The 26,980-nt window shown below is 42.7% G+C and overlaps 1 protein-coding gene across 1 annotated transcript in view; it reads right to left on the reverse strand.

Annotated features, from left to right (window-relative positions):
* The window catches only part of LOC135198254 (uncharacterized), a 476,435-nt gene extending 453,965 nt beyond the window's left edge, over positions 1-22,470 (reverse strand). Inside the window, exons 1-2 of the mRNA XM_064225823.1 lie at positions 22,465-22,470; positions 21,552-21,684 (exon numbers count right to left, since the gene is read on the reverse strand). Of these exons, the coding sequence (XP_064081893.1) occupies positions 21,552-21,684; positions 22,465-22,470 (139 nt within the window). The remainder of the gene's footprint in view (positions 1-21,551; positions 21,685-22,464) is intronic.
* Positions 22,471-26,980: the final 4,510 nt, after the last annotated feature.

A 26,980-nucleotide genomic window follows, 5' to 3' on the forward strand; every position in this document is an offset into this window, starting at 1 on the left:
TGACCAGTCAATTAGCGCTGCCGCAAAATTCGAAATTCTGCCGTGACGTCAGAGACTACAGCTATATGTAACTACCAGGTAAGTTGCATACGTAAAAACTGGCATACTGCTAGGCTAGCCTAGAAGCCAAAAACACACTACTCGTGCATAACATATGAAGTATAAAATCGTACGTATGAAGGGAAACCAACACGCTCCTGAGGGGCTGAGGATAACAAAGGGTGCCCCAAAAAGGCTAAAAATGTAAGATAAACGTAAAAGAAGAGGCCTCAGATTACGTCAGGAGGGAGCGAATAGGGCCCTACAACGTAAGGATAACACTCGTAAAACTAATGCTCCAGAAATCGACAGGAGCGAGAATAATGAAAAGGCATACAAAAACAGTAGGCTAAAAGTGAAATGCTAAATGGTGGACAATACCCATCACAAGATAATAACTGGGAAAAATGATATTGTTAAGATACAATAAAGTTTTGTACATACTTACTGGCAGATATATACTTAGCTATAGACTCGGTCGTCCCGACAGAATTTCAAAACTCGCGGCACACGCGACAGGTAGGTCAGGTGATCCACCATTCCCGCCGCTGGGTGGCGGGGTCTGGAAATATTCCCGTTTTCTAAGCCATAATTTCTCTTACACCTGTCTCCTGAGGGGCTGAGGCGGGGGTGGGCCATCTCGTATATATCTGCCAGGTAAGTATGTACAAAACTTTACTGTATCTTAACAATATCATTTTTGTACAAGTAACTTACCCAGCAGATATATACTTAGCTGATTGGCACCCTTGGTGGCGGGCAAGAGACAGCTAAAAACAAAATAATACTTAACTAAATACATTAAAAAACAGGGAAAAAAACAACCTATGTTCTTGGATAACATAATCCATAGTTCCTACCTATTGGGCTGAAGACTTCATGACTACTGTCGATGAGTCTGCTTGCCTCAAGAGTTTCAACGAGGAATGAACCTATGGTTGAATAACTCTTTGGATCGTGTCAATGGGGGCTAGCACCGCTTACGCGACAGAGCCTATACTGGATCGACCAATGGGGGCTGGACCCACTTACATGGTAGAGCCTTGACCTTTTGTCATATCAATGGAGACTCGCCCTCTTACATGACAGAGTTAAGGTTATTAAACAAATCACAAAGAGCACTGAAGCCAATCCCGATCACCTGACCATGTTAGTCTTGTTACACTCTATGAATTGTAAGAGGGTCCCTATTCCCTCTGACAATTAACCAATAAAAACAACCACCAATAAACAGTAATTTAAGCCTTAAACTAAATAGGATGGATTAGCCTCAGCACCCTTCTCCCAGCACTGAATTCGCCGCAAACATACGCTCCCAGAGCAAAGCACTTTTCGTTACGAAATTTTAACATCTCTTAGGTAATTCGAGGCGAACACCGAATTACATCTCCAAAATGTCGAATCTATAAGAGCCTGAAGCGACCATGTTTTGTGAAATGCCATCGACGTAGCTATGGCTCTCACTTCATGAGCTCTCACTCTGAGAACCTTGAAATGCTCTTCTTCGCATTTAAGGTGAGCTTCCCTTATTACATCTTTTATGAAGAATGTAAGGGCCGTTCTTAGAAACGCTCTTTTCGGATCTCATTACAGAGCACCAAAGACTTTCTTCTGTACCTTTCAGCAACTTCTTCTTCTCAGGTAGAACTTGAGTGCCCTGACTGGACACAAAGTCCTTTCTAGTTCTCTCCCTGTTAATGAAGATATTCCTTTTATCTCAAAGCTTCTTGGCCAAGGCTTGAGGGATTTTCATTTTTCGCTAGAAAAAATGGTTGAAAGGAAGCAAATCGCTGAATCTTTCTTAAACCCCACTTTACCTTCCAAAGCTTGCAACTCGCTCACTCTCTTGGCTGTTGCTAACGCAAAAAGGAATAAAGACTTTCTTGTTAAGTCCCTAAACGAAGCTGCGTGAGACGGTACGAATTTTTCCGACATTAGGAACTTGAGGACCACATCCAAGTTCCAGCTAGGCTTCTTGATTACATGTTCTTTCGTGGTCTCAAAAGACTTTATAAAGGTCATGAAGATCTTTATTGTTTGTCAGATCTATTCCTCTATGTCGAAAAACTGAGGCCAGCATACTTCTGTAACCCTTCACTGTGACACTGCCAGGTTACAGTCTTTTCTCAAATATAGGAGAAAATCTGCGATTCAGTTACAGAGGTACTGGAGGAGGATATTTTCTTTTCCTTACACCATCTCCTAACAACTCCTCACTTCGACTGATATACTTAGAAGTGGAGATCTTCTGGCTCTTGCAATAGCCTTCGCCCACTTCTCGTGAAAAGCCCTTGCTCTGACAAGTCCTTCGGACAGTCTGAAGGCGGTCAGACTTAGAGCGGGGAGGTTTTTGTGAAACCTGTCGAAGTGGGGTTGTTTGAGAAGATCGTTCCTTAGTGGAAGCGATCTTGGAAAATCACTAACACTCCAGCACCTCTGTGAACCAATCGAGAGCGGCCAAAAGGGAGCGATGAAGGGGAGGGTCATTCTTGTTCCTTCCGAGCAAGCGAACTTCCTCAACACTTCTCCTACTATCTTGAAAGGAGGGAAGGCGTACGCGTCCAAGCCCGTCCAATCTAGCAGAAAGCTGTCTACTGCTACTGCTTGAGGATCCGAGATCGGGGAGCAATAGGTTTCTAATCTGTGGTTCTTGTTGGTCGCGAACAGGTCTATATTGGGCCTCCCCACAGATGCCACAGTTGTTGGCAAATCTGAGGATTGAGAGTCCATTCCGTGGTAGGACTTGATCTTTTCTGCTTAACAGATCTGCCCGGGACATTTTTCTCTCCCTGTACAAACCTTGTGAGGAGAGAGACTTTCCTTTCCTGTGCCCAAATCAGCAGATCCTTTGTGATTCGTACAGGGAAAAGGAATGCGTCCCCCCTTGCTTCTTTATATAAGCGAGGGCTGTTGTGTTGTCCGAGTGAATCTGAATCCCCAGACCTGAGACCTGTTCCTCGAAATGAACCAAAGCTAGATGAATGGCTGTTAGCTCTTTCTTGTTGATGTGCCAGGACACTTGTTCTCCTTCCCAAATGCCGACACTTCTTGCGAACCTAGGGTCGCTCCCCACCCTGAATCTGAGGCGTCTGCAAACAACGCTAGGCGCGGGTTCTGTAAGCGAAGGGAGATTCCTTTGCTTAGTTTCTGGGATCTAACCACCAACGGATATTCTCCTTGATCCGTTTCGAGATTGGAAAAGTCTCTCCCAGATTGTTGGACTCAATCCCACTTCTCCTTCAGATAAAATTGAAGGGGTCGTAGGTGAAGTCTTCCTAAGGAAACGAAATGTTCCATCGAGGAGAGGGTCCCCAGCAAGCTCATCCATCCCTCGCGGAACAATGTTCTTTCCTTAAGAAGACTGACACCTTTTCTAGGCAGCGTTCTCTCCTTTCCTGCGAAGGATACGCTAGAAAATCCCGAGAATCCATCTGAATCCCCAGATAGACAATACTTTGCTGGGGAGTCAGCATGGATTTCTCGTGATTTACTAAAGTCCTAAGGACTTTGTCAACTTAGAGTCACTAAAAGGTCCTCCAGACATTTTTTCTACGATTGGGCTCTTTATTAGCCAATCGTCCAGATATAACGAGATCCTGATCCCTTCCAGATGTAGCCAATAAGCTACATTCTTCATGATGTCCGTAAAGACTTGAGGGGCAGTCGAAAGTCCGAAGCACATCGCTCGGAACTGGAACACTTTCCCTTGGAACATGAACCTCAGATATTTCCTTGCTGCCGGATGAATTGGCACATGGAAATACGCATCCTGAAGGTCCAGGGACACCATCCAGTCCCCTGGACGAAGAGCAGATAGAAGGAGAAGAACGTCTCCATTGAAAATTTCTTCTTCAAGACAAAGAAATTCAGGGCACTGACGTCTAGAACTGGTCTCCATCCCCCCGATGCTTTCGGTACCAGGAATAGCCGATTGTAGAATCCTGGAGACTGGAGATCTTGAACCAGTTTCTTGACCGCTTCCTTGGAAATCATCTTGTTCCACTGCTTGCAACATAGCAAGCTTTCGGACCGGATCCGAGTATCTGGCGGTTAACTCCCTTGGAGTTGTCGTCAAGGGAGATTTTCCTGAAGGGGATCAAGTATCCTTTTTTCAGGATAGAGAGGGACCAGGAGTCCGCTCCCTTCTGCGCCCAGACTTTGGCAAAGTGGAGTAGCCTGGCGCCTACTTTCGTCTGGAGGACTTGCTGTTCATCTAGACTTCCCGAAGGACCTTCTAGATGGTCTACTCTTTCTCTCGGTCTTCGACCTCTAAGAGGGGCTCTAGAAGAGGAGGCCCTCGAAAGGGCTGAACAAAAGAGGGTCTCTCTTTCTTCTCTATCGGCACTGCCGGCCTAAACTTCTTGGCTGAGTGCGTGAGGAGATCTTGAGTTGCCTTCTCCGTAAGAGATTTCGAAACCTCTCTAACCGTCTCTTGTGGGAAAAAGGTGCGGGGATAAAGGAGCAAAAAGAAGAGATGTCCTTTGCAAGGGTGATACTGCTCTTGCTAAGAAAGAGCTAAAGACAGATCTCTTCTTCAAAAACTCCCGTTCCAAAAAGAGAGGCAACTTCCACAGAACCGTCCATGACCGCTCTGTCCAGACAAGCCAGGACGCTCGAAAGTTCCTCCATGGAAACAAAGTCCGTGTCCTGAGCTCTCTTCGCTAATGCTCCTAACGCCCAGTCCATAAAGTTGAAGACTTCTAGGGTTTTAAAGAGGACCTTTAGAAGGTGGTCCAGCTCACACATGCCCCAAGTCGCCTTAGCAGACAGCAACGGACTTCCTTCTAGCAGAGTCCACTAAGGAAGCAAAATCCGCATCCGCGGAAGAAGGCAGGCCTAACCCCATCGGCTCTTTGGTCTCGTACCACCTTCTGGTTTGCCTGTTAACTTGGAAGGAGGGCAGGAAAAAACTGTCTTGCCCACGCTTCCCTTCTGGAAGTCAACCACTCCTCTGAAAAAGTTTTCAATGCCTTTTTCATACAAAGAGCGGGGCGCATCTTAACGAAGGAAGACGATTTGAGAGCTTTAGTGCTGGACATCAACGATCCTGGTGAAAGGAGGGTCCGCAGGATGAAGGGAGTCTCCGAACTCCTTTAGCAGCAAAAGAGAAAGTCTCTTGTAGGTCCGAAACTGCTACATCTACAGGCTCTTCGTCTTCCGATACCTGGTCCAACTGATCTACAGAAGGAGGTCGTTTTGGAGTGATCTGGCTCTTCCCGGGAGAAGAACTCCTTTCCCGAGAAGGTTGAGCGCGGAAACATTAGCACTCCTATACGAAGAGTGAGGCTCCTGTCTGTCGGCAACACTCTTGTGCCTACTAGACTCTTGTTGTCTAGGTTCGTCGGGTTTGTGGCGCTTGCTAGGCTCCTGGCCGTCCTGATTCAGGGCGCTTGAAAAGATCCCCGTGTCCTGATTCCTGACGCTTAACAGGCTCTTGGCGCCCTAACACTTGACGCCTAACGTACTCCTGGCGTCCTGTTTCTGGCGTCCTAACTCCTGGCGCCCTGACTCCTGACGCCCTGACTCCTGGCGCCCTGACTCCTGGCGCCCGCCCTGACTCCTGGCGCCCTGACTCCTGGCGCCCTGACTCATGGCGTCCTGGCTCAAAGCGTCCTGATTCCTGCCTTCTAGCAGAATCCCGACGTCCTGAATCCAGCGTTCTAAGATGGCTCTTGACGTCCTTTCTTGCGTCTTGCTGCCTCTTTGCGTCTGTCTGGCTCCTGGTCCTGAAGACCCAAGGGATCCTGATACCTAAATCGGTTTTCCGGTTCCTTGTAGCTAAACCGATCGAGACTTCTGCTCGATGCTCTGTGTCTAAGAGGGCGCTTCGGGGAAGCCCAGCCTATAGGCGAAAGGGTTCTTCTCTCAGGAGAGCAACTCTATCCGACGAGTCCCTTGACGAAGGCGAATAAACGCCCTGGAGAAGTGAGAGTTCTCTCTATACGAAGAAGGACGCTTAGCGGAACTCGTTAACAGGGAGCGAGACATCCATTCCTCCTTGTAGAGTCCTTAGCAAAAGAGCTTTACGAGCGACGTAACTGCTCTTGCAGATTAACCAAAACTTCTTGGTCGGATCCTGAAGAGCAGGCTCCTCTTGTCTAGTCCTCTTAGTCCCAGAAGGCCAATCCTCGGGAAAACGCTCTGGGCTGGAGTCAGCAGCGTCTCCTTTAGGCGCCTTCCAGGCTCTCTTCAAAGGGCGAAACGAACGGGGGAGGCCGAACTCCATCCTCGTTTAGGAGAGGGAAGAGTCTGAGGCCGAAAAACACTCCTAAGGACGCCTTTTCTGCGGCAATCCGAGCAGCCTGGGACTTAACAACAGGATCTGCCGAAGGGACGCCTGACCGTTGGGGATGTTCTGCATCCTCCCTGCGGCTTTCGACATTCCTCCTCCCCTGGTCCTGGGGAGTTTGGAAGAGGTCTAGGCCTAGAGCAATGAGGAACCGGTCAGACGCCCCCATCCACTGCACTGGGGACACTGCACAAGTCACTATCACCACTCTTACCTTGGTTTAGAGCTCGTAGCTGAGCTTGAAGTTTCTTAATTGAAGCTTTACATTTTCCCTCTCTGATGAAGAATCTTTGGATTCAGAACAGGGAGAAGCAGCTGAGGCTAAGGGAAAATTGTTAGATGGAGAGTTAATTTCTTGTTCTAAGGAGCAAGATCTACTAGATGACCTAGCTGAAGCCTTCTCACTCTATCTCTCTCAAGCTTCCTAACATATGATGATAATTCCTTCCATTCAAGCTCCGTAAGGTTAAGGTCGCATTGCCACACAGGTCGTTAATAAAAGAACATTCATTCTCCTGCATTTAGCGCAAATACTATGCGGATCTAATGCCGATTTAGGCAGCCTAACCTTACAGTCTTCCCTACTGCAAACTCTAAACTATAGGTGAAGCCTTAGCGTCAGACATCGTGAAAGAGTAGTCAAAACCAAAGTCGAAAAACAGTCCACAATAAGCGTATGCCAAGCCAGAGAAAAAAACAGAAATACGTCACCAAAAAACCAATCCAAATTCTCGGCAAACGAGTTGAAATCCAAGATGGAGGAACGAATAATGGTGTTGTCCGTTCAACCGACAGAGAAATTATGGCTTAGAAAACGGGAATAGTTCCAGACCACCGCCACCCAGCGGGGACGGGAATGGTGGATCACCTGACCTACCTGTCGCGTGTGCCGCGAGTTTTGAAATTCTGTCGGGACGACCGAGTTCTAGCTAAGTATATATCTGCTGGGTAAGTTACTTGTACAAAAATACGCACGCCGCAAATGATGCACCCAAAATGGCGGATATAAGGAGCATCACCCTGGTTCGCGAGAACAAAGGGACTTAAAAAGGGGCTAAAAATGGATTCATCGTACCCTCAGGAGATACAATAACGAAAAATGGAATACTCAACTTAGATGAAGAAGCTTGGGGATCTAGGGCAAACATGCTTCGCCAAAAATCACTTCTAGAGAAAAGCGAAAAAGCGCTTGCGAACACTAAGCGTGCTAATACAGGAATTAAGCTTTCGGGCAGAAGTTGTAGTAGTAGCAAGCGGAAGGTAGACGTAAGGTAGACGTTGTAAAGGCACCTATCTAGAGAGGGGTTTTGAGAGGAGTCTTCTAATTGGCAGAATATCTGTGGTAGTGGCTTCCACTCACCCTTGTTATACCAACACCCTAATTGGGTGAGCGAGCTGGAGGTAGTAACTTCAGCATTCCATTTAGCTTTTTTCTCTGGTATATTTAGCATCTATTTATACCTAGAAATGTGTGCTACAGGGACATTTCGCCAGCCGACACAGGTGGAACCCAGAAATTAACATTAAGGTAAGCCATACATGAAAACGTCTTGCCTCCAGACTGCAACAAACTGCCAAGAGAGGATGCAGTCACCAACCCTTCTCGGGACCTGTCAGAAGCTATCTTGGCAATGACCATAGACCAGAGCCAAGAAACCGTCTGCAACATAGAGCCATAGATTCCAATGCTGAGGCGTCTTGTGGAGACAATGATGGAGCCACCGACTTCACCTGCTCCAAAGTCCATCCCAGCTTCAGACGAATGATTTCCGGTTTAAGATGACGAGACATCAAAACAGGCAGAGTTCATAGCATAGTGAGAGGCAGGGTAGCAGCTTTGGAGAGCCTTAGCACGAAGTGAACCGTCCCAATCTGAAATAAAGGCGTTAACCTTATGCAAGACCGACTGGACATGCCCCAACGAGGGAAGTTGAAACGAAGGCTTGGGATCCTGCGTAGCTCCCTGCAAGGCTTCCAAGTCATCTTGGATGCCACCGGCTGAAAAATAAAGACAATGATAAAAAAACCTACTCCCTCTTGGGAATCAAATTAACTCCCGAAGAAGGAGAGGCGACATACAAAAAACAGCCTGAGGGCCTCCCGAAACTTCCAACAAAGAATCAAAGGAAGAAAAGGAGGGCCAAGGCACCACACTACTGCGGGGTGTGATCGTATCACAATCGAAACGGGCAATGAACCGGGTCAAAGCAGAGAGAGGTCAATGTTATGACCTCTCCCCCAGGCAGTTCAGAAAAGACTTGACGTGGTGGCGAAGGTGCATGGTCCTTGACCATTCCTCACCCGACATACACACTCGTTGCCAGATCTCACAAGATTACTTGCTTTCAGCTGCATTTTAACCGGATCCAGCTAGGCGCTAGAAATTATCCTATTGTTAAGACTGAAGGTTTGTTTGCGTATGAACAAAAATTCTTTTTAAGATTGGCTAGGCCTGGAGATTCTTGTATAAGGGCCATTTTGTGTAAGATACTGAACTTCTTTTAAAAAGATGATTTGTAAGTCAAATGTCATTGTACTTATAAGTTTGAAGACATATTTTCTACTGTAATAACAGTTCACAAAAAAAGAAATAACTTTTGATATACCTATTGAACATTTTTATATTTATCCATAATAGTGCATGAAGAATTTTTTTCTTATATGCTCTATTTTTTTGGATGTCAAATTTCAATTCTATATATACATACTATGTACATTGGTAACTCGACATACGAAATTAATCCGTTGTGAGGCGGCCTTCGTATCATGAGCTTTTCATATCTTGAACCGCATTTTACATGTAAAATGCCTAATCCGTTCCAAGCCCTACAAAAACACCCCAGTAAATTGTATTTCCAGGCTTACAACACATGTTCTAGGGTTACAAAGCTGATCCAACCGAAGAAATGTGACTCCAAAGAGGCAAAATACTGTACATACTTGAGTAATATTCAACTGCATGTAATTTTCAACCCCATTTTTACTGCATATATTAGGACTTTAGCATATGTCCCTTAGCAATAAGCCTAGCCTATGTTACCAGTTGCTACTGTAGCCTAGTCTATGATTCTGACATCTAAACCTAAGAAGCTAAAAGCTTAGAATATGCCTATAAAATGTATAAATGATCAGTATGTACTCATTTCAAATAATTATTAATTAATCATTAACTATAATACACAAATAAACAAAAAAAAAACCTTCCAACCGTTTGTTTACATTCAGCACTTGCGAGTACCGAACGATTGCCAAGCAATCACTTTTCCTAGCACACAGTAAAAGCCATAAATTTTCATTATCTCTCTTCAACTGATGAAACTACCAAACAGTATAATAACCATTCATTTCTATTCTTTATTCTATCTTTACCTAATGGAGATATCGAGTTACTGACAGCTATAACGAAACATATACGTAATATTAAAACAGAAGAAGAATTCTAGAAAATACGTATTTGTTGGCTTCGATGATAGCAGTCTAATTTATTCTATATTTTATGATATCTAATTAACAATTTTTTTTATTAAATGTATTGCATGTACTCATTTCAAATAATTATTAAGTAATCATTAACCCTTAAACGCCGAAGCGGTAAAATAAAAATGGTCTCCCGTGTGCCGGAGGTGTTTTGGAGTGAGCACGGAAGCGGAAAAAATATTTTTTCAAAAAATCACAGCGCGCTTAGTTTTCAAGATTAAGAGTTCATTTTTGGCTCTTTTTTTTGTCATTGGCTGAAGTTTAGTATGCAACCATCAGAAATGAAAAAAATATCATTATCATATATAAATAATGATAGCACAAAAACGAAATTTCATATATAATTGTATTCAAATCGTGCTGTGCGCAAAACGGTTAAAGGAAACAAGTTACTTTTTTTCGTTGTAATGAACACTAAATTGCAATCATTTTGGTATATAACACATTGTAAAACGATAAAAGCAACACAGAGAAAATATTATCACAAAATAATGCATGAATTCGTAACGCGCGGACGTAAACAAATATTTTTTTCAAAAATTCACCATAAATCTAAATATTGTCCTAGAGACTTCCAATTTCTTTCAAAATGAAGACAAATTATTGAATATTACTATACTGTAAGAGTATTATCTTACAATTGCAGTTTTCGACCATATCTGACGAGTTAAAGTTGACCGAATGTCGAATTTTTTTATATATTTTTTTTTATATGCAATTATTTCAGAAATTAGAAAAGCTACAACCTTCAAATATTTTTCGTTTTATTCTACATGAAATTTTGCACATTTTCATATATAAAACTCTATGAAATGCCTAATATGAAACGGAGCAAATATTCCAAGAATGGGACGTACGCATTTCGGAGATTTGTGGCGGAGAATCTGCAAGCGGAGGGAAGGAAAGTTTTTTTTTTTTAAATTCACCATAAATCTAAATATTGTGCTAGACTTCGAATTTGTTTCAAGATGAAGATAAATGACTGAATATTACTAGACTGTAAGAGTTTTAGCTTACAATTGGATTTTTCGACCATTTCGGTAGAGTCAAAGTTGACCGAACGTGTTTTTTTTCTATTTATCGTGATTTATATGCAAATATTTCGAAAATGAGAAAAGCTACAACCTTCAATTATTTTTCGTTGTATTCTACATGAAATTGCGCACAATTTCATATATAAAACTTTATGTAACGGCTAATTTAAAATGGTGCAAACATTACCACAATCGCACGTATGATTTTTTCGGAAGAGTTACCAAGCGGACGTAAAGAAAATGTTATTTTTTGCACAAATTCACCATAAATCGAAATATTGTGCTAGATACTTCCAATTTGTTGCAAAATTAAGGTAAATGATTGAATATTACTAGAATATAAGCGTTTTAGCTTACAATTGCATTTTTCAACCATTTCGGTAGAGTCAAAATTTGACCGAAGGTTGAAAATTTGTCACTTATCATTTTTTATATGAAAATATTTCAAAATTGATAAAAGCTACAACCATGGGTTGTTTTTAGTTGTATTGTGCATGAAATTGCGCACATTTCCATATATAAAACTATATGTAACGGGTAATTTTAAAATGGTGCAAACATTACCACAATCGCATGTATGATTTTTCTCGGAAGAGTTACCGCGCGGACGTAAGGAAAAAGTTTTTTCATAAATTCACCATAAATCGAAATATTGTGCTAGAGACTTCCAATTAGTTGCAAAATTAAGGTAAATGATTGAATATTACTAAAATATAAGAGTTTTAGCTTACAATTGGGTTTTTAGACTATTTCGGTAGAGTCAAAGTTGACCAAAGGTTGAAATTTTGGCACTTATCGTTATTTATATGAAAATATCTCAAAACTGATAAAAGCTAAAATCATGAGTATTTTTTTGTTATATTCTACATAAAAATGCGCACATTTTCATAGATAATACTCCATGTAATGGCTAATTTAAAATGGTACAAAAATTATGTCAAAGTTACGAAATAATTTCAGAGATGTGTCACAGATACTTTTTAGTGCGGCAAGAAAAAAATTTGCGCTTGCGCACCTGCGTAACGATTGTAAACAAAACAACACCTTGATCCGTGAACTCCCAGCATCCCCCAAGGCGAGTGATTCAAGAGTTTTCAGCTGGTAGGCCTAAAAGTATTTTTCTGCAAATTTTTAAAAAAACTTTTGTATGTCGACGTAAAATGCGTCCAGTCGGCACCTGAGAGACAAAAAATGTCGACGTAGAATACATCCAGTCGGCGTTTAAGGGTTAACTATAATAAACAATCGAAAAAAAAAAAAAGCTTCCAAACTTCTGTTTACGTTCAGCACTTACGAGTACCAAACGATCGCCAAGAAATCACTTTTCCTAGCACACAGTAAGCCATAAATTTTCATTATCTTTCTTCAACTACTGAAACTACCAAACAGTATAATAACCATTCATTTCTATTCCTTATTCTATCTTTACCTAATGTTTTTTTTTTTTTATTAAATGTATTGCGTGAATAAGTTTTTCAATTTACAGCATCCTTTTACCAATAGAATACATAGAGCACAAGGGGTAGATGCTGACCAATAGGAGAGCAGGATCTTATGGGGTGACTAGCATCAGGAACCAATGGGAAAGCGGGAGGATAGTGGTGAGTTTACTCAGTTGGCGGCATGCGAGTTTTAAAACTGTTCTCGGTGGTCCAGGCGAATCTCGGAACATTACAGCAACAACCTTTCGTAACTTGAACTATTTTCGTATGTAGAGCCAAAAAAATCTTCGTATTTACTTTCGTATCTTGAGTTTTTCGTAAGTTGAGCCTTTCACATGTCGAGGTACCACTGTATGTATGTATTCACTGATACCTGTTAAATTGTAGATAATTTGTTTTTCTTGATGCTATCAAAAAACATACATTGAACCTTAAACAAATGCATTCAAAATGGAAATAAATACATTTCTGGGCTCAACCTGTGCTGCTCCGTGAAATGCTCCTTATAGCATCATTTCTAAGGTATAAAACTGCTATATATACCAGAGAAAAAAGTTGCATGGAATGCCGGGCATATGCCTAGCTCGCTCACCCATATAGGGTGTCAGTATAGTAACTGGGGCGTGAAAAACCACTCTCAGAGGTCTCTTACCAATTAGTTATCTCCTCTCCCAACATCCCCCGTTGCTACGAGGTGCCGTTCTACATCCCACTACTGCCCGCCACCCCTCTACCACCCATGCGTACCTAAACATTCCTTTCAATAGCATCGTACGAAGTACTAGTGTTTTTCGTTTGTTGATATTTTGTGCTTGATTTTCATAATGTTGGACCTCCTGGAAGCTTTCACTACTAAGTTGAGTACTACTATTGGTTGTGCTATGCACTGAAGTTGCGTTCTCTTTATCGTAGGTATTTCCAACGAGAATATGATCTTGATCAAGGATCGTAGATATCCGAACCCAGTCGGCCATTTTGATGTCGCTACTTCACGGAGCTTTGTTTACATGTTGATTGACCATTAGTTCCTCATACTAATTGCAATCGGTTTTAGATATTTAGTGATTTGGCATACTGTCCAAGCATTACATGTTCGAGTCATATCCTACTTTAGGGAGTTTTCCTTGGTTTGACAACTTTTGAGCGTAATTTATCTTTGCATCTTAAATCGGCAAATCACCCGATTTCGTAGAGATATTATTAAGAGTGATATAGCCTACCTGACCATATCGGTATCTCACCCGATGTTGGAGACCTAGGCTATTCGCTCGGCTTATTTTTTGTCTAGTTTAATATTGTTATATTCGTTGTGTGCCATTATTACCTAATTATCTTTTATTCACTTAAATTTTGGTCATTTAGTTTTGTAAGCTACATATCTAGTGGTTCAATTGGATCTTTATCATCGGTAGGGTTGTCCCACCTGACCGGTCATATGGTCCACTTGATCGCGACGAACCAGTTCGCTCTGCCGCTCCCGCCTAGTACCCCTTCGGGGAGATACCTTTTATCACACGATTTAGGTTACTTTTAGGCTTTAGTTATAGTCTATATCGGGAGCGACGGAATATGTAGCGATATGGTCATACCATGAGTTAGGACAGTGACGCTTTTCTAGCTGGTTTTGATTGGCTTCCGAACGCACCGGATAGAGCAACTTATGCGTGCACTCAAAGTCTCCCCTTTCGGGTTTCCGCCGTATTATTTTGATTCCATTACAACCGGAATAGTTCTACACACTAATATTTTAGTGTATTGATCAGATTCAGGTATCTCACCCTGTTCTGATATCGATTAGATTACACACAAATAGAATTTGTCGGTCGATCCGGAAGAGGCGTACAGACGTATACTTAAGCCTATCAAAATCTTATATCTTGTTTACATGCACAAAATTGTTTACTATGCACAAAATTTCGGAGCAGGCGGACAAACTACGTAACCGATATCTGCCGCTCAACACCTTTTGGTACAGTATACGTCTACCTTGGTAGCGATACAATCATTGGAGAATATTTTTTCCTCAAGTGGATTTAGTTTCCCGGAGCAGGCGGATAAATACAAAGTTAGATCCGCCATAATTTTCAACAGAATAGAAAGATTCATAGACTAAATGACCGAGCTGTATATGTTAAGACTTAGTTATAATATACAGAAGTCTATTTTGACTATATATGTTATAATTTAAGATTACGATAAATAATCCAGGGCTTCCGGTAGTTTATTTACAAATTGAATACTTATGTATCAATTTACCTTACAGGTGGTGCGTTGTCAGATGACAGCTTGCGCAGCTGTCCTTCAGCAAAGGTGCGGACATGAGGTTTGCAGGTCCCATGCACCCTGCCCCGTACAGGTCGATGACCTCATCGTCTGGCATCCGGATGTGTGTGAGATCTGTTATGGGCTTTTTGCCGATATAACCTCGGACTCGGTGAGTACACACTTAGATATTTCATTACTAATTATGAGATATGGTATTCAAGAAGTGAACAAATTATTCTCTTTAGTTTTAAGAAAGTGATAATCCTAATTAGTACTTCTTTTTCAGACCCCACAGGCTGTCAAGAACACATCTCTTTCAACCCTCAAGATCTGGGTTGGCGGATTCGGCCGTAACGTCAAGGCTAAGAAACCTTATATTCTATCAGAGGAGTTATGCACCCTCCTCTACCCAAATGCCAAGATGTCAGCGGCAGTTCCCAAGGAAGTGGCTGCACCCATTATCATCAAGATAAGGGAAGACACGCAGTCCTTGCCTGAAGATCTTGAGGGACTGGGGGAAGAAGTGTTGGAAGACGTGGCGGCCATCAGCCTTGACATAGAACCAATGGTTCTGGATGCCAGCGATCAAGGTAGGGAGGTAAGTGGGGCAAGTAGTGTGCGGTCTAAGATTCCTGTTCTTAGCCCTGCACCATCTTTAACATCTTCACATGCTTCTTTTCAAGGGTATACTGCAAAGACCCTGGTTGGGGACAAACCAGGCTCAGTAATACCAAAAGTCAAACACTTGAGGAAGGCCTTATCTAAGCCAAGTAAACCATCTAGGTTACCGAGACTTACCAAGTCATTAAATGCATCTAAGTCTTCGGAGATTCCGGTAGCAGCTACTCCCCTACATCACGGGTCGAGATCAAGGAGCTCCAAATCTAAGGCTTCAGAACCTTCCTTTGATCTGGTTGCCTTCTCTAATCTTTTAATGGAGAAGATGGGAAGTATGGTCCAATCTCAGATTGGAACCATCTCGGATCGGTTGCAGTCTATGGACACTTTTGCTCAGAGACTGCAAAACCAGGAGAACATGATAGAAAATCTCCTGAGAACCAGACTGCCACAACAACAACAGTTTGTGATGCCAGACGCTTCCAAACTTCCGGCTTTCGTAAAGAGCAATCCATGGCGATTGGCTTTACATGCACCATTCGTGGATGGCATGTTAACCATAGAAGGATGTGGAACTCGGCCGGTAGAGGACTTTGAATTCTACCCGCCGGGATTGCAGTTTCCCTTCCCAGGATATGCTCGACTGACAGAGGAAGCGCTAGTAAGAATAGATAAGATTCCTAAGGAGACGATGATCTATCCTAAGGAATATGCTCAGTCCGCATGAGTCCGGACATTGAACGAATGGGAGTGTGTGAACACAATGTTGTCCCCCCATAAGAGTTCTTACACAATGTTTGTAGTAGAAGGTCAAACACCGACACCTTGTACTACAAAAGTGGTTGATCTGGCTCTTCAGGCGGCTATGGAGGACAAGCCCATGCCACAACTAAGAGAGATGGAGTTGACTTCTCTACTTTTTCCAGATCATGAATGCTGGGTTGACGCCCCAGCAACTTTCACCACAGGGAAACTGAACATTGACTGTGCCTCTACACAGTTCAGTGACAAACTTCCGAGACTCCCAGAATCCTTGGTCAGAATCGAGTATGAGGCACATACTCGGTTAAGTAGATCGATCAACTCCGCTACAATGGCAGAAAGGGCTTCACTGGTATACCAAGACGAGTCATTGTTCAAGATCCTTACCAAGTCTCTCCTCCTCACACTTCAAAGTGATGCCTATGACTTCGCTGTAGCACGCCGTAATTGCAGAAAGCATGTGCTTTCAGAAGCTACAATAAGGCATGAGCCAAATAAACTGATTAAAGCCTCAATTTGGGGCCCAGACTTATTCCCGGAAGACATTGTTAACAGTGTCTTAGGTGAGGCTGCTAGGGTCAATCAAAGTCTCAAAGTTCGTTGGGGCCTGATGCCAAAACGGAAATATGAACAATCAGGAAATCAGACAAGAGGCAGGAAGAGGTTTAGGAACTTCCAATCATACCAGACTCCACAACCCCAAGCTGTCGTTCAGATGACGATTCCTGTACCTCAAGGGACTCAGCCGTCTACGTCTAAATCTCAACCCCAACAACAACAATATGTTTGGATGACTCAGCCTCCTCAACATCAAGCTCCTTCTCCGGCTTTTAACCCCACCTTTGAGACACAAGGAGTGTTCCATGGGTACAATAGGTACGCCAGAGGTAGTAGAGCCAGAGGTAACTTTCATAATAGAGGTGGAAGGACTTCAACAAGAGGCAGAGGATACAGGGGCAGACGAGGAAACAGACCCTCTTCAAACCATTGAGACATCTCAGGTAGGGGGAAGACTATACAAATTTTGGAGCAGGTGGAGGTTCAGCAAGTGGGCTTCCAGCATAGTATCCAAGGGTCTGGGGTGGAGTTGGATAAAAGGGCCCCCTCCACTAACCAGTTTTCATCAAGCTCCATCGGCAGAACTAGACCTACTATACACCAAAGATCTTTTGCAAAAGAATGCAATAAAAGAAGTAAGATCTTTGAAATTTCAAGGACGCTTGTTCAGCGTGCCAAAGAAAGACTCAGAACAAAGAAGGGTGATTCTAGATTTGTCACATCTGAATACTTACATTCAATGCGACAAGTTCCATATGTTGACTATCTCGCAGGTGCGGACCTTACTTCCCCGTGGGGCCGTCACCACCTCTATAGATCTTACAGACGCTTACTATCATGTTCCGATAGCAAGGCATTTTCGTCCCTTTCTAGGATTCAAACTAGGCAGAAGGGCATACTCATTCAAAGTGATGCCATTCGGACTCAGTATAGCGCCCAGGATATTTACGAAGCTGGCAGAGACAGTAGTCCAAGAGCTGAGAACTCAAGGAATACAGTTAGTGGCCTATCTAGATGATTGGCTTATATGGGCCAGCAATGTAGAGGATTGCGTAAAGGTGACAAAGTCATAAAATTCAAAATAAACCTCAGCAGCACGTTTCCAATGGTTAGGACTGCAATGGAACCTAATCACACACAGACTATCTCTTCCCTCAACAAAAAGGAAAGAAATAACAAAGAAAACAAAAAGTTTTCTCAAGGACAAATTAACGTCCAGGAGAAGACAAGAAAGAATTCTAGGCTCACTTCAGTTTGCATCAGTAACAGAAACATTACTGAAGGCAAAACTGAAAGATATAAATCGGGTATGGCGATCCAAGGCGAACAAGAGGAAACGAGACAAAATATCTCTAATCCCACAAATACTAAAGAAAAGATTGCTACCTTGGACCAAGGCCAAGAATCTGGCAAAATCGATTCCCCTACGATTTCCACCACCAGCATTGGTAATACACACAGACGCCTCTCTAAGCGGTTGGGGAGGTTACTCCCAATACGAAAAAGGCCAAGGTTTTGTGGTCAGTAACGTTGCGTCAACCTCACATCAACATATTGGAAGCCATGGCAGTATTCTTAACTCTGAAGAAACTAGCCCCGGCAAAGAAGCAACACATCAGATTAATTCTGGACAACGAAGTAATAGTCCATTGCTTAACAGAGGGGGATCCAAATCAAGTCACATAAATCATGTGATGATAACAATCTTTACGATTGCAACAAGAAACCAATGGCACCTGTCAGCTGTACACCTGGCAGGAGTGAGAAATGTGGTAGCAGACGCACTTTCAAGGACAACTCCGCTGGAGTCGGAATGGTCATTGGACAAAGATTCATTCAATTGGATTTGTCAACAGATTCCGAACCTTCAGGTGGACCTATTCGCCACGGAATCCACAACAAACTAAAATGTTTATGTTGCTCCCAACCTGGACCCTCTGGCCTATGCCACGGACGCCATGTCCATAGATTGGAACCCCTGCAAAGAATTTATCTGTTCCCCCTCCGATAAACATGTTAATGAAAGTACTATGACAAACTCAGGACTTTCAAAGGTCAGATAGCTCTGGTAGCCCACAATTGGCCCCAAGAGCAATTGGTTTCCTCTGATGGTGAACTAGGACTCCTCCCGCGGGCGGATCCCAGATCCCAAGTTGACACAGGTAGTACAAACTCGCAGTGTGTTAGCTTCCTCAAGAATTCGGAGTGCCCTAACTTTATGGACTTTATGAAATTTGCAGCACAAAGAAATGCTAACATTGATCCTCTAAATACCTTGTTTCTAGAGTCAGATAAAAGAGACTCAACCCTTCGTCAATATGATTCAGCTGTAAGAAAACTGGCAAAGTTCTTAAGAGATTCTAAGGTTAGAGCAATGACTCGGAACCTAGCAGTTACCTTTTTTAGGACCCTGTTTGAAACGGGATTAGCAGCTAATACAATTACAACAATTAAATCTGCCTTGAAGAAGATATTTCAGATTGGGTTTAATATTAATCTTACAGATTCATATTTTTCATCAATTCCAAAAGCTTGCGCCAGACTAAAACCAGTAACCCACTTCCACACAGTTTCCTGGTTTTTAAATGATGTTCTTAAACTGGCCTCTGAAACCAATAATGATTCATGTTCATACATAACACTGTTTAAAAAAAACTTTATTTTTGGTAAGTTTAGCAATCTGGAGGGAAAGATTTACCAGGAATATCTAGCTTTTCAAGCATTATCCTAGAGAACCGAATCATATTGTTTTTCTCGCATCTGGGGAAGTACAAATCTTTCCAGACAAGAGATTTTTAGCAAAGAATGAGGATCCACAGAATCGATGGTCACCGTGGAGGATTGTCCCACTTCCACAGGATCCATCCTTATGTCCAGTTAACACTTTGAAAGCTTATCTGAACAGAACTTCTAATAAGTCTTCAGGCCCTTTATTTATTAGAGAAAATGGAGGAAACATTTCCTTAAAAGGAATTAGACAGCAGATTCTTTATTTTATCAAACAAGCTAATCCGGAATCAATTCCACATGCTCATGATATTCGAGCAGTAGCCACGTCAGTTAATTATTTTCACCATATGAATTTTGAAGATTTAAAAAAGTATACAGGCTGGAAATCACAATTAGTATTTAAACGCCATTACTTAAAATCCTTGGAAGCCCTAAAATTTGCAACAGTGGCAGCAGGAAATGTAGTTCCTCCTGATATATCAGAACCATGTTAAGAAGTTAATTCATTAGTATTCCTTACCTTTCTTTCTCCCCTCCCTGCCTCATTTATTGTCCCTGCCTTAGCCTTGTTACTCACCTGTAATTAAATTAGATTGGTGCTCACCTGTATTGTAATTAACCTGTTACCGGTACCTCAACATTTAGTTTTATTGGATGTAAATTGTATAGTAAATTAAGATATATTGTGATATCTTTTGATGGTTTCCAAGAAATTCTTGGACCCCTCCTTTTGAGTACCAGTATAGTATGTATATTTGTCTTGTATAAAGGTTACTAGTAGACACCTTTATTTTCTTTTGGAAATGTTTTTCCTGAATAAGTTTTTGATAACCGATTACTTTTATGTCAGTTTGTATTAGATTATATATTTTGATATGGTATTAAAGTTCCTTCTTTATATATCCTAGTTTTTATTCTATTCCTTTTCAGGTAACTAATTACAAGCTATTGGACCAATTCTCTGTTACTATTTCACGGAGCGGCACAGGTTGAGCCCAGAAAAGGGATTTTGACAGAGGAAAAATCTATTTCTGGGCAAGAGACCTGTGCCGCCCAGTGAACCCACCCTTGTTTTTCCTCACCCTAGACTGTCCAAAGCTTGGGATGCTGTGAGGAATGTTTTAGGTACGCATGGGTGGTAGAGGGTGGCGGGCAGTAGTGGGATGTAGAACGGCACCTCGTAGTAACGGGGGATGTTGGGAGAGGAGATAACTAATTGGTAAGAGACCTCTGAGAGTGGTTTTTCACGCCCCAGTTACTATACCGACACCCTATATGGGTGAGCGAGCTAGGCATATGCCCAGCATTCCATGAAACTTTTTTCTCTGGTATATATAGCAGTTTTATACCTTAGAAATGATGCTATAAGGAGCATTTCACTGAGCGGCACAGGTCTCTCTCCTAGAAATAGATTTTTCCTCTGTCAAAATCCCTTTTATGCATATTTTCTACAGGAAGTTAGTTGATACATTAAGTAGGATTGTGCTGTCACAAAACAGAAGCGACTAACATACACGACTAAATAAAGTAGATAAATGGTTAGTATTTGTCATCCTTCTATATCCCATCTTCAAAATGAAAACAAAATCAAATCTTTAATTTACTATAGCCTTAATGGCAGTAATCTGCCCTTTAAGAAGGCCCTGCTACTTGTAGTCCAAAATCCACTACATGTGGATGGTGTGGTAGGCTAATGCTCCTTGCCTTTCTCTTCTACCAAAGCCTTCCTGACAACTGCAATTAATTGTGCTATGAAACAGCATTAATAGTGAGGACCAGCTTAAAAAGAGGCCAAGAAGAGCCACATACATTCTCACACCCCTTCTGTACACACTATTTCTCCATGAAAAATGATATTCAAAAACAGATTCTGACTTAGTGATCAGAAGGACTGCAAAAAGACATCATGCTCAGGAATACTCCTACATAAAAGGTTCTAGTTTGTACCGTCATAAAAACAAAAGTAAGACTATGTTCCATGTACAGTAACACACTAACTTCTGGCATAATTCCCTCTCCCCCCCAAAAAGTACGGCACTTTATCTCAAACCATTTCTCAAGGTTTTGGTTATCATTATGAACATTTTACTCTGAAAATCAAATGGTTTAATTTTTGTTTTTTAAGTTTACTTTCCTTGCCCTTCATTGCAATAGTGATCCAATATTTTTTCTATGTTTTCAAAAAAAACTACTGCATCTCTTGTGTTCTCAAAAATTTTCCAATCAAATATTCCATTTCTGCTAGCAGAGTTCAGGCAAAACACTGACTTATGGCAGCATTGGAACAAATCCCCACCACAAATCTAAGACTATTACTTAAAAAAATAGTAACTATACCTAAATCAAGAAAACTGATTTTGATGGCTTTTTCCAGCTGCAGGTCTGCCTGAAGTCTTCCTGATCTGTCACTAGCACTGCTGAGCCATGACCCAGATCCTTTAACTAAATTATCCACAGTATGACGCACATCCTGTCACAAGTAGATTCACTGGTAATAACGAGGTCATCATAACTCTACAGTAGAAATATTCAATCAGACTACAAGTCAAACTACAAAATCACAAATTTTAAAATTAAACTGTATTTTTCCTAACTATACAAACCTTAGGTCCTTTACATTAGGAATTACTTTCAGCATAGGTTAGAAATTGGTAGTAGAAGAATAACAAGATAGTTAGGCAGTAACTGCTTGTCTGATAGTCGGGAGACCCGCCTGACTGGACATAAACATTCCACTTTGCTTTAGGCCCAGGAACAGACTGAGGGGTAGCATGAGGTGGGCATAAAATGTAAAGGACCTTAGGATTGTATAGTTAGGAAAAATGCAATTTACTTTGAAAAAACTGTGATTTGTTCCTACACGTTATACAAACCCTTGGTTCTTTACATAAGGAAGACTTACTGATCAGAGGGAAGAATCTGACATGTGAACAGACTGGTGTTCGCCCAACCAAGATTCTCATCCTGGTCATAAGAGCGCGGAGGGGAAACTGGCCTCTGTCCAATTGGTTAGAGTATGGGAACTGCATGACCAATGGCCAGACCTCTGGACAATTCATAAGAGGGAGGCAAGCGTAGCCTCTTATGAATAGCAAACAAGAACTTTATAATCGGTAGCAAAAAGACAAATAAACAAGTATTGGGTTTATCTCATGCTAATGCCTTCTTCCCCCTTGTTAGGGAAGGGACAGATACATGCTTCTATACCCTAATATAAGGGGATAGAATGGAGCTCAGTAATATAGCTTACCAGCATTGACCCCCAATTCCACCATGTGACAACCACGACGCTCTGCCCATGGGAAAAGAGATGAATGAAAGGAGGAAGAGAAGCCGGTCACACTCATTAACATCATAAGAGAGACCATGAAGCTCACCTACTCTCTTCACCAATGCCAGGGCCAGCAAGAAGATGGTCTTGAGCATCAGATCCCTGTCGATGCCAGGGGCAGCAAAAAGGGATTTTGACAAAGGAAAAATCTATTTCTGGGGGAAGACCTGTGTCGCCCGGTGAAAAGTTCCTGTAGCTGCCTTTTCTAGGTATAAATAGATCCTAAATATACCAGAGAAAAAGCTAGCATGGTATGCTGAAGTTACTACCCTCAGCTCGAACACCCCAAGGGCGTCGGTACAAGCATAAGGGCGAGTGAAAGCCACTACTCACAGGTCTTCTGCCAATTAGAGGATTCCTCTTCAAAGTCCCTCCCACGGCAAGAGCCGTTACAAAGGCTACTCCCCTTATCTTCCGCTCACTCTCGCTACTACTACTATACTACTACCCGCCCGCCATCTTCATTCCTGGAATAGACACCTAAGCTTGGACTGGTTAAGGATGGAGAAAGAAGGGATGGGTTCACTGGGCAACACAGGTCTTCCCCATGAAATAGATTTTTCCTTTGTCAAAATCCCTTTTCTTGGTTTGACCTGTGTCTGCCGGTGAAAAAGTATCAAAGAATCTCCATCTAAGCTTAAGATACCAAACAAGTATGTAAAAGGGATAATGAAACCTAAGGTTCACTTAAAGAATAAATTTAATGCGCTGTAAAAAGGCGGAAAATTTACTTACTAATTACACTAGAACTTAAACTATGGCTTAAAACTAGTAATAATATGATAATATAATAAGACAATATAATAGAATGGTATCTGAAGCAATATACAAAAGGTATGTACAGACAGGTCAGTGATACCAATATGGTCTCAACACTATGTACATGTTCCAGTGACGGGATGGCAAACCAACCAGCCCAGCCCGGAAGAAAGAGGGTTGGCAGGGAATACGAGCGAGGCAGGTAGGAAGGAGAGAGTATTAAAGGGAAAAAGGACTGACAAAAAGGGGGCTAAGGGAAGGAGTTGATAAGACTCGGTTATTCAGGGGAGACTATGCTCCCTGCAGCCACTGTTGAGAATTTAAGGGCCTCTAAGTTCTTGAGATAGTGGCGTTTAAATACTGCTGGAAATTTCCAACCCGTATATTTCTTCAGGTCTTCGAAATTCATAATGTGAAAATAGTTAATGGAGGTAGCCACTGCTCGGATGTCATGGACATGTGGGATTGAATCCGGGTTGGCCTGTTTAATAAAGTAGAGTATTTGTTGTCTAATACCTTTTAAGAGAAATCGTACCACCTTTCTCTCTAATGAAAAGGGGGCCTGAAGATTTTTCGGAAGTCCTGGCCAAAAAGGATTTAAGGGTAACGACAGGACACACTGATGCGTCCTGTGTCAGTGAAATAATTTTCCATGGAGCCCATCTGTTTTGTGGGTCCTCATTCTTAGCCAAGAACTTCCAATCTGGGGATAGTAATACTTCACCGGACGGGAGGAATTCAACATGATTTGGATTTCTAGAGAGAGCCGAGAGTTCAGATATTCTGGCACCTGAAGCCAGGGCCATTAAGAATAAGGTCTTTCTGAGAAGGGTTATTTATGAGCATGACTCATTATCAGTGTCTGAGACTAATTTAAGTACGTCATTCAAAAACCAAGACACCGTATGAGGGTGCTCTCAGACTGGCACATGCTCTTGGAATCGAAGAGAAGTATGAATCTAACAAGTTAATATTAAAGCCAAGCTGAAAAATATTCCTTAAGGCCAATTTGATCGTAGTAATGGTACTAGCGGCTAGGCCTTTCTCAAATAGAGTTCTAAAGAACAAAATTGCCAGATTCGTAGTCGTTTCATGAGCAGCTGAATTTTTTTAGAAAAATGGCCAATTTCTTCACTGCTGAATCATACTGCCTGAGCGTTGATTCTCTTTTATCTGATTCTATGAATAAGATGTTTAGTGGATCAAAACTAGCGTCCCATTGGGCCGCAAACTTCATGAAGTCAATAAAGTTAGGGCACTCAGAATTCTTGAGGAAGCTGACACAGTCTGAGTTTTTAATACCTGTGTCAGTTCTGGACAGGGGATCCATTTGGGCCGGAGATTCAGTTCTAGAAGAAGCGGAAACCAGTTGCTCTTTGGCCAGTTGGGTGCCACTAATGCTACCTGTCCTGTGAAAGATCTTAGCTTGAGCAGGACCTTCATCAGAATATTCACCGGTGGAAATAGGTAAATCTTCTGCCAATTGTTCCAATCTATGGACATCGCATCTGTGGTGTAAGCTAGAGGGTCCAGGTTGGGTACCACGTAACATGGTAGTTTGTGATTGGATTCCGTGGCGAATAGGTCTACTTGAAGGTCCGGGATTTGATTGCAAATCCAACGGAACGACTTCCTGTCCAGGGACCACTCCGATTCCAGCGGAGTTGTCCTGGAAAGTGCATCTGCGATAACATTCTTTACTCCTGCCAGGGGAGTTGCTAACAGGTGCCAATGATTTTTCGCCGCCAACAAAAATATCGCAATCATTACGTGATTTAGTTTGCTTGACCTGGAGCCTCCTCTGTTTATGCAGTGGACTACTGCTAAACTGTCCGAGACTAACCTTATATGACTGTTTCTGGCTGGAGTTAGTCGCTTTAGGGTCAGGAAAACTACCATCGCTTCTAGAATATTGATGTGGAACTGGCGGAACATATCCGACCACGTTCCCTGGACTTTCTTGTGTTAGAGACGGCGGAGGGAATTGCAGTGGTACTGACTTGGCCAGGTTCTGGTGTTCCGTCAAAATGGGTGGAATTACAGAGATCTTGTCCCTGAGATTGATGTTGGCTCTCTTCCTCCAGACTCGATAGATATCCTTCAATCTGGCTTTCAATAGGACATCCGTCACCGATGCAAACTGTAGCAAACCTAGGTTCTCTCTTGGGTACGCCAAGAAGCCTTTTTGTTCTTGAGGAACTGTTTTGTAGCCGTCACTATCTCCTTGACCTTCTTGGGTGGGAGAGATAGTTTGTGCTTGTTTAGGTCCCATTGGATTCCTAGCCTTTGGAAGCGGGAAGCCGGAACGAGCAGAGATTTTTCCTTGTTTATCTGGAAACCCAGAAATTCCAAGAATTTTATCACCTTGGCTGTTGCTTTGCGGCACTCGTCGACGCTGGCTGCCCAAATGAGCCAGTCGTCTAGATAGGCTACTAACATTACCCCTTGAGTTCTTAGTTCTTGAACTATCGACTCTCCTAATTTGGTGAATACCCTGGGCGCAATGTTGAGCCTGAACGGCATGACTCTGAATGAGTAAGCCTGCTTTCCTAGCTTGAAGCCTAGGTACAGAGAGAAGTTCCTTGCTATCGGAACATGATAGTATGCGTCTGTAAGATCTATAGAGGTAGTGACGGCCCCACGGGTAAGTAAGGTCCGCAACTGCGAGACGGTCAGCATGCGAAATCTGTTGCATTGAATGTATGAGTTGAGACGGGACAAGTCCAGAATCACTCTTCTTTTGTCCGAGACCTTCTTTGGGACACTGAACAGACGTCCTTGAAACTTTAGGCGTTTTACTTTCTTTATAGCCTTCTTCTGCAGGAGATCTTTGGTATAGTCTATAAGGTCCGCCGTTGGAATCTGGTAAAAACTGATTGGCGGAGGCGGCCCTTTCTCCCATTTCCACCCCAGACCTTTTGAGACTATACTGTGGGCCCATGGACTGAAGGTCCAATGGTCCCGGAAGAGATATAATCTCCCTCCCACCTGCAGGTTCTCACTGGCTGGCTGCAGGTCTGCTACCTCTGCCTCCACGGAAGCCTCTACCTCTTGCTCCGCCTCGTAGCCGGGCACCACCTCTGGCCCTGCTACTTCCGGCATGCCTATTGTAGCCGCGAAATGTGTCTCGCAACTCGTAGGAGGGGTTGAAGGCTGGGGAGGTCACTATGGCTGTCGAGGTCGAAGGCTGCTGAGCCGGCGGAGTTTGTACTAGGACAAACTGTTGCTGCGGTTGAGCCTTAGATGTAGAAGGCTTACCGACCTGAGAAACCGGAACCGCTTGCACGACCGCCTGAGAACGGGAGGCCTGGTAAGGATGAAATCTCCTTGGCCTCTTCTTGGGTCTGGATTGGTGTCCGGGGCCATCAAACTTCCTTTTGGAAGGAAGTCCCCAACAGACCCGAAGACTCTGGTTGGCTCTGGCTGCCTCATGAAAGACGTTGTTGACCTCGTCTTTCGGGAACAAATTTTCGCCCCATATTGAGGACTTTATGAGTCTATTAGGCTCGTGCCTTATAGAGGCACTCGCCAGGACGTACTTCCTGAAAGCTCGTCTCGCCATAATGAAATCGTACAGGTCCGTTTGGAAAGTCTTTAGCAGAGCTTTTGTAAGGACCCGGAACAACTGTTCTTCAGTGCAGGTTGATGCTACCAACTCCGCTGCAGTGACGGAGTT

The sequence above is a fragment of the Macrobrachium nipponense genome, chromosome 22 (assembly GCF_015104395.2).
Source record: "Macrobrachium nipponense isolate FS-2020 chromosome 22, ASM1510439v2, whole genome shotgun sequence".
NCBI classification, from domain to species: Eukaryota; Metazoa; Arthropoda; class Malacostraca; order Decapoda; family Palaemonidae; genus Macrobrachium; species Macrobrachium nipponense.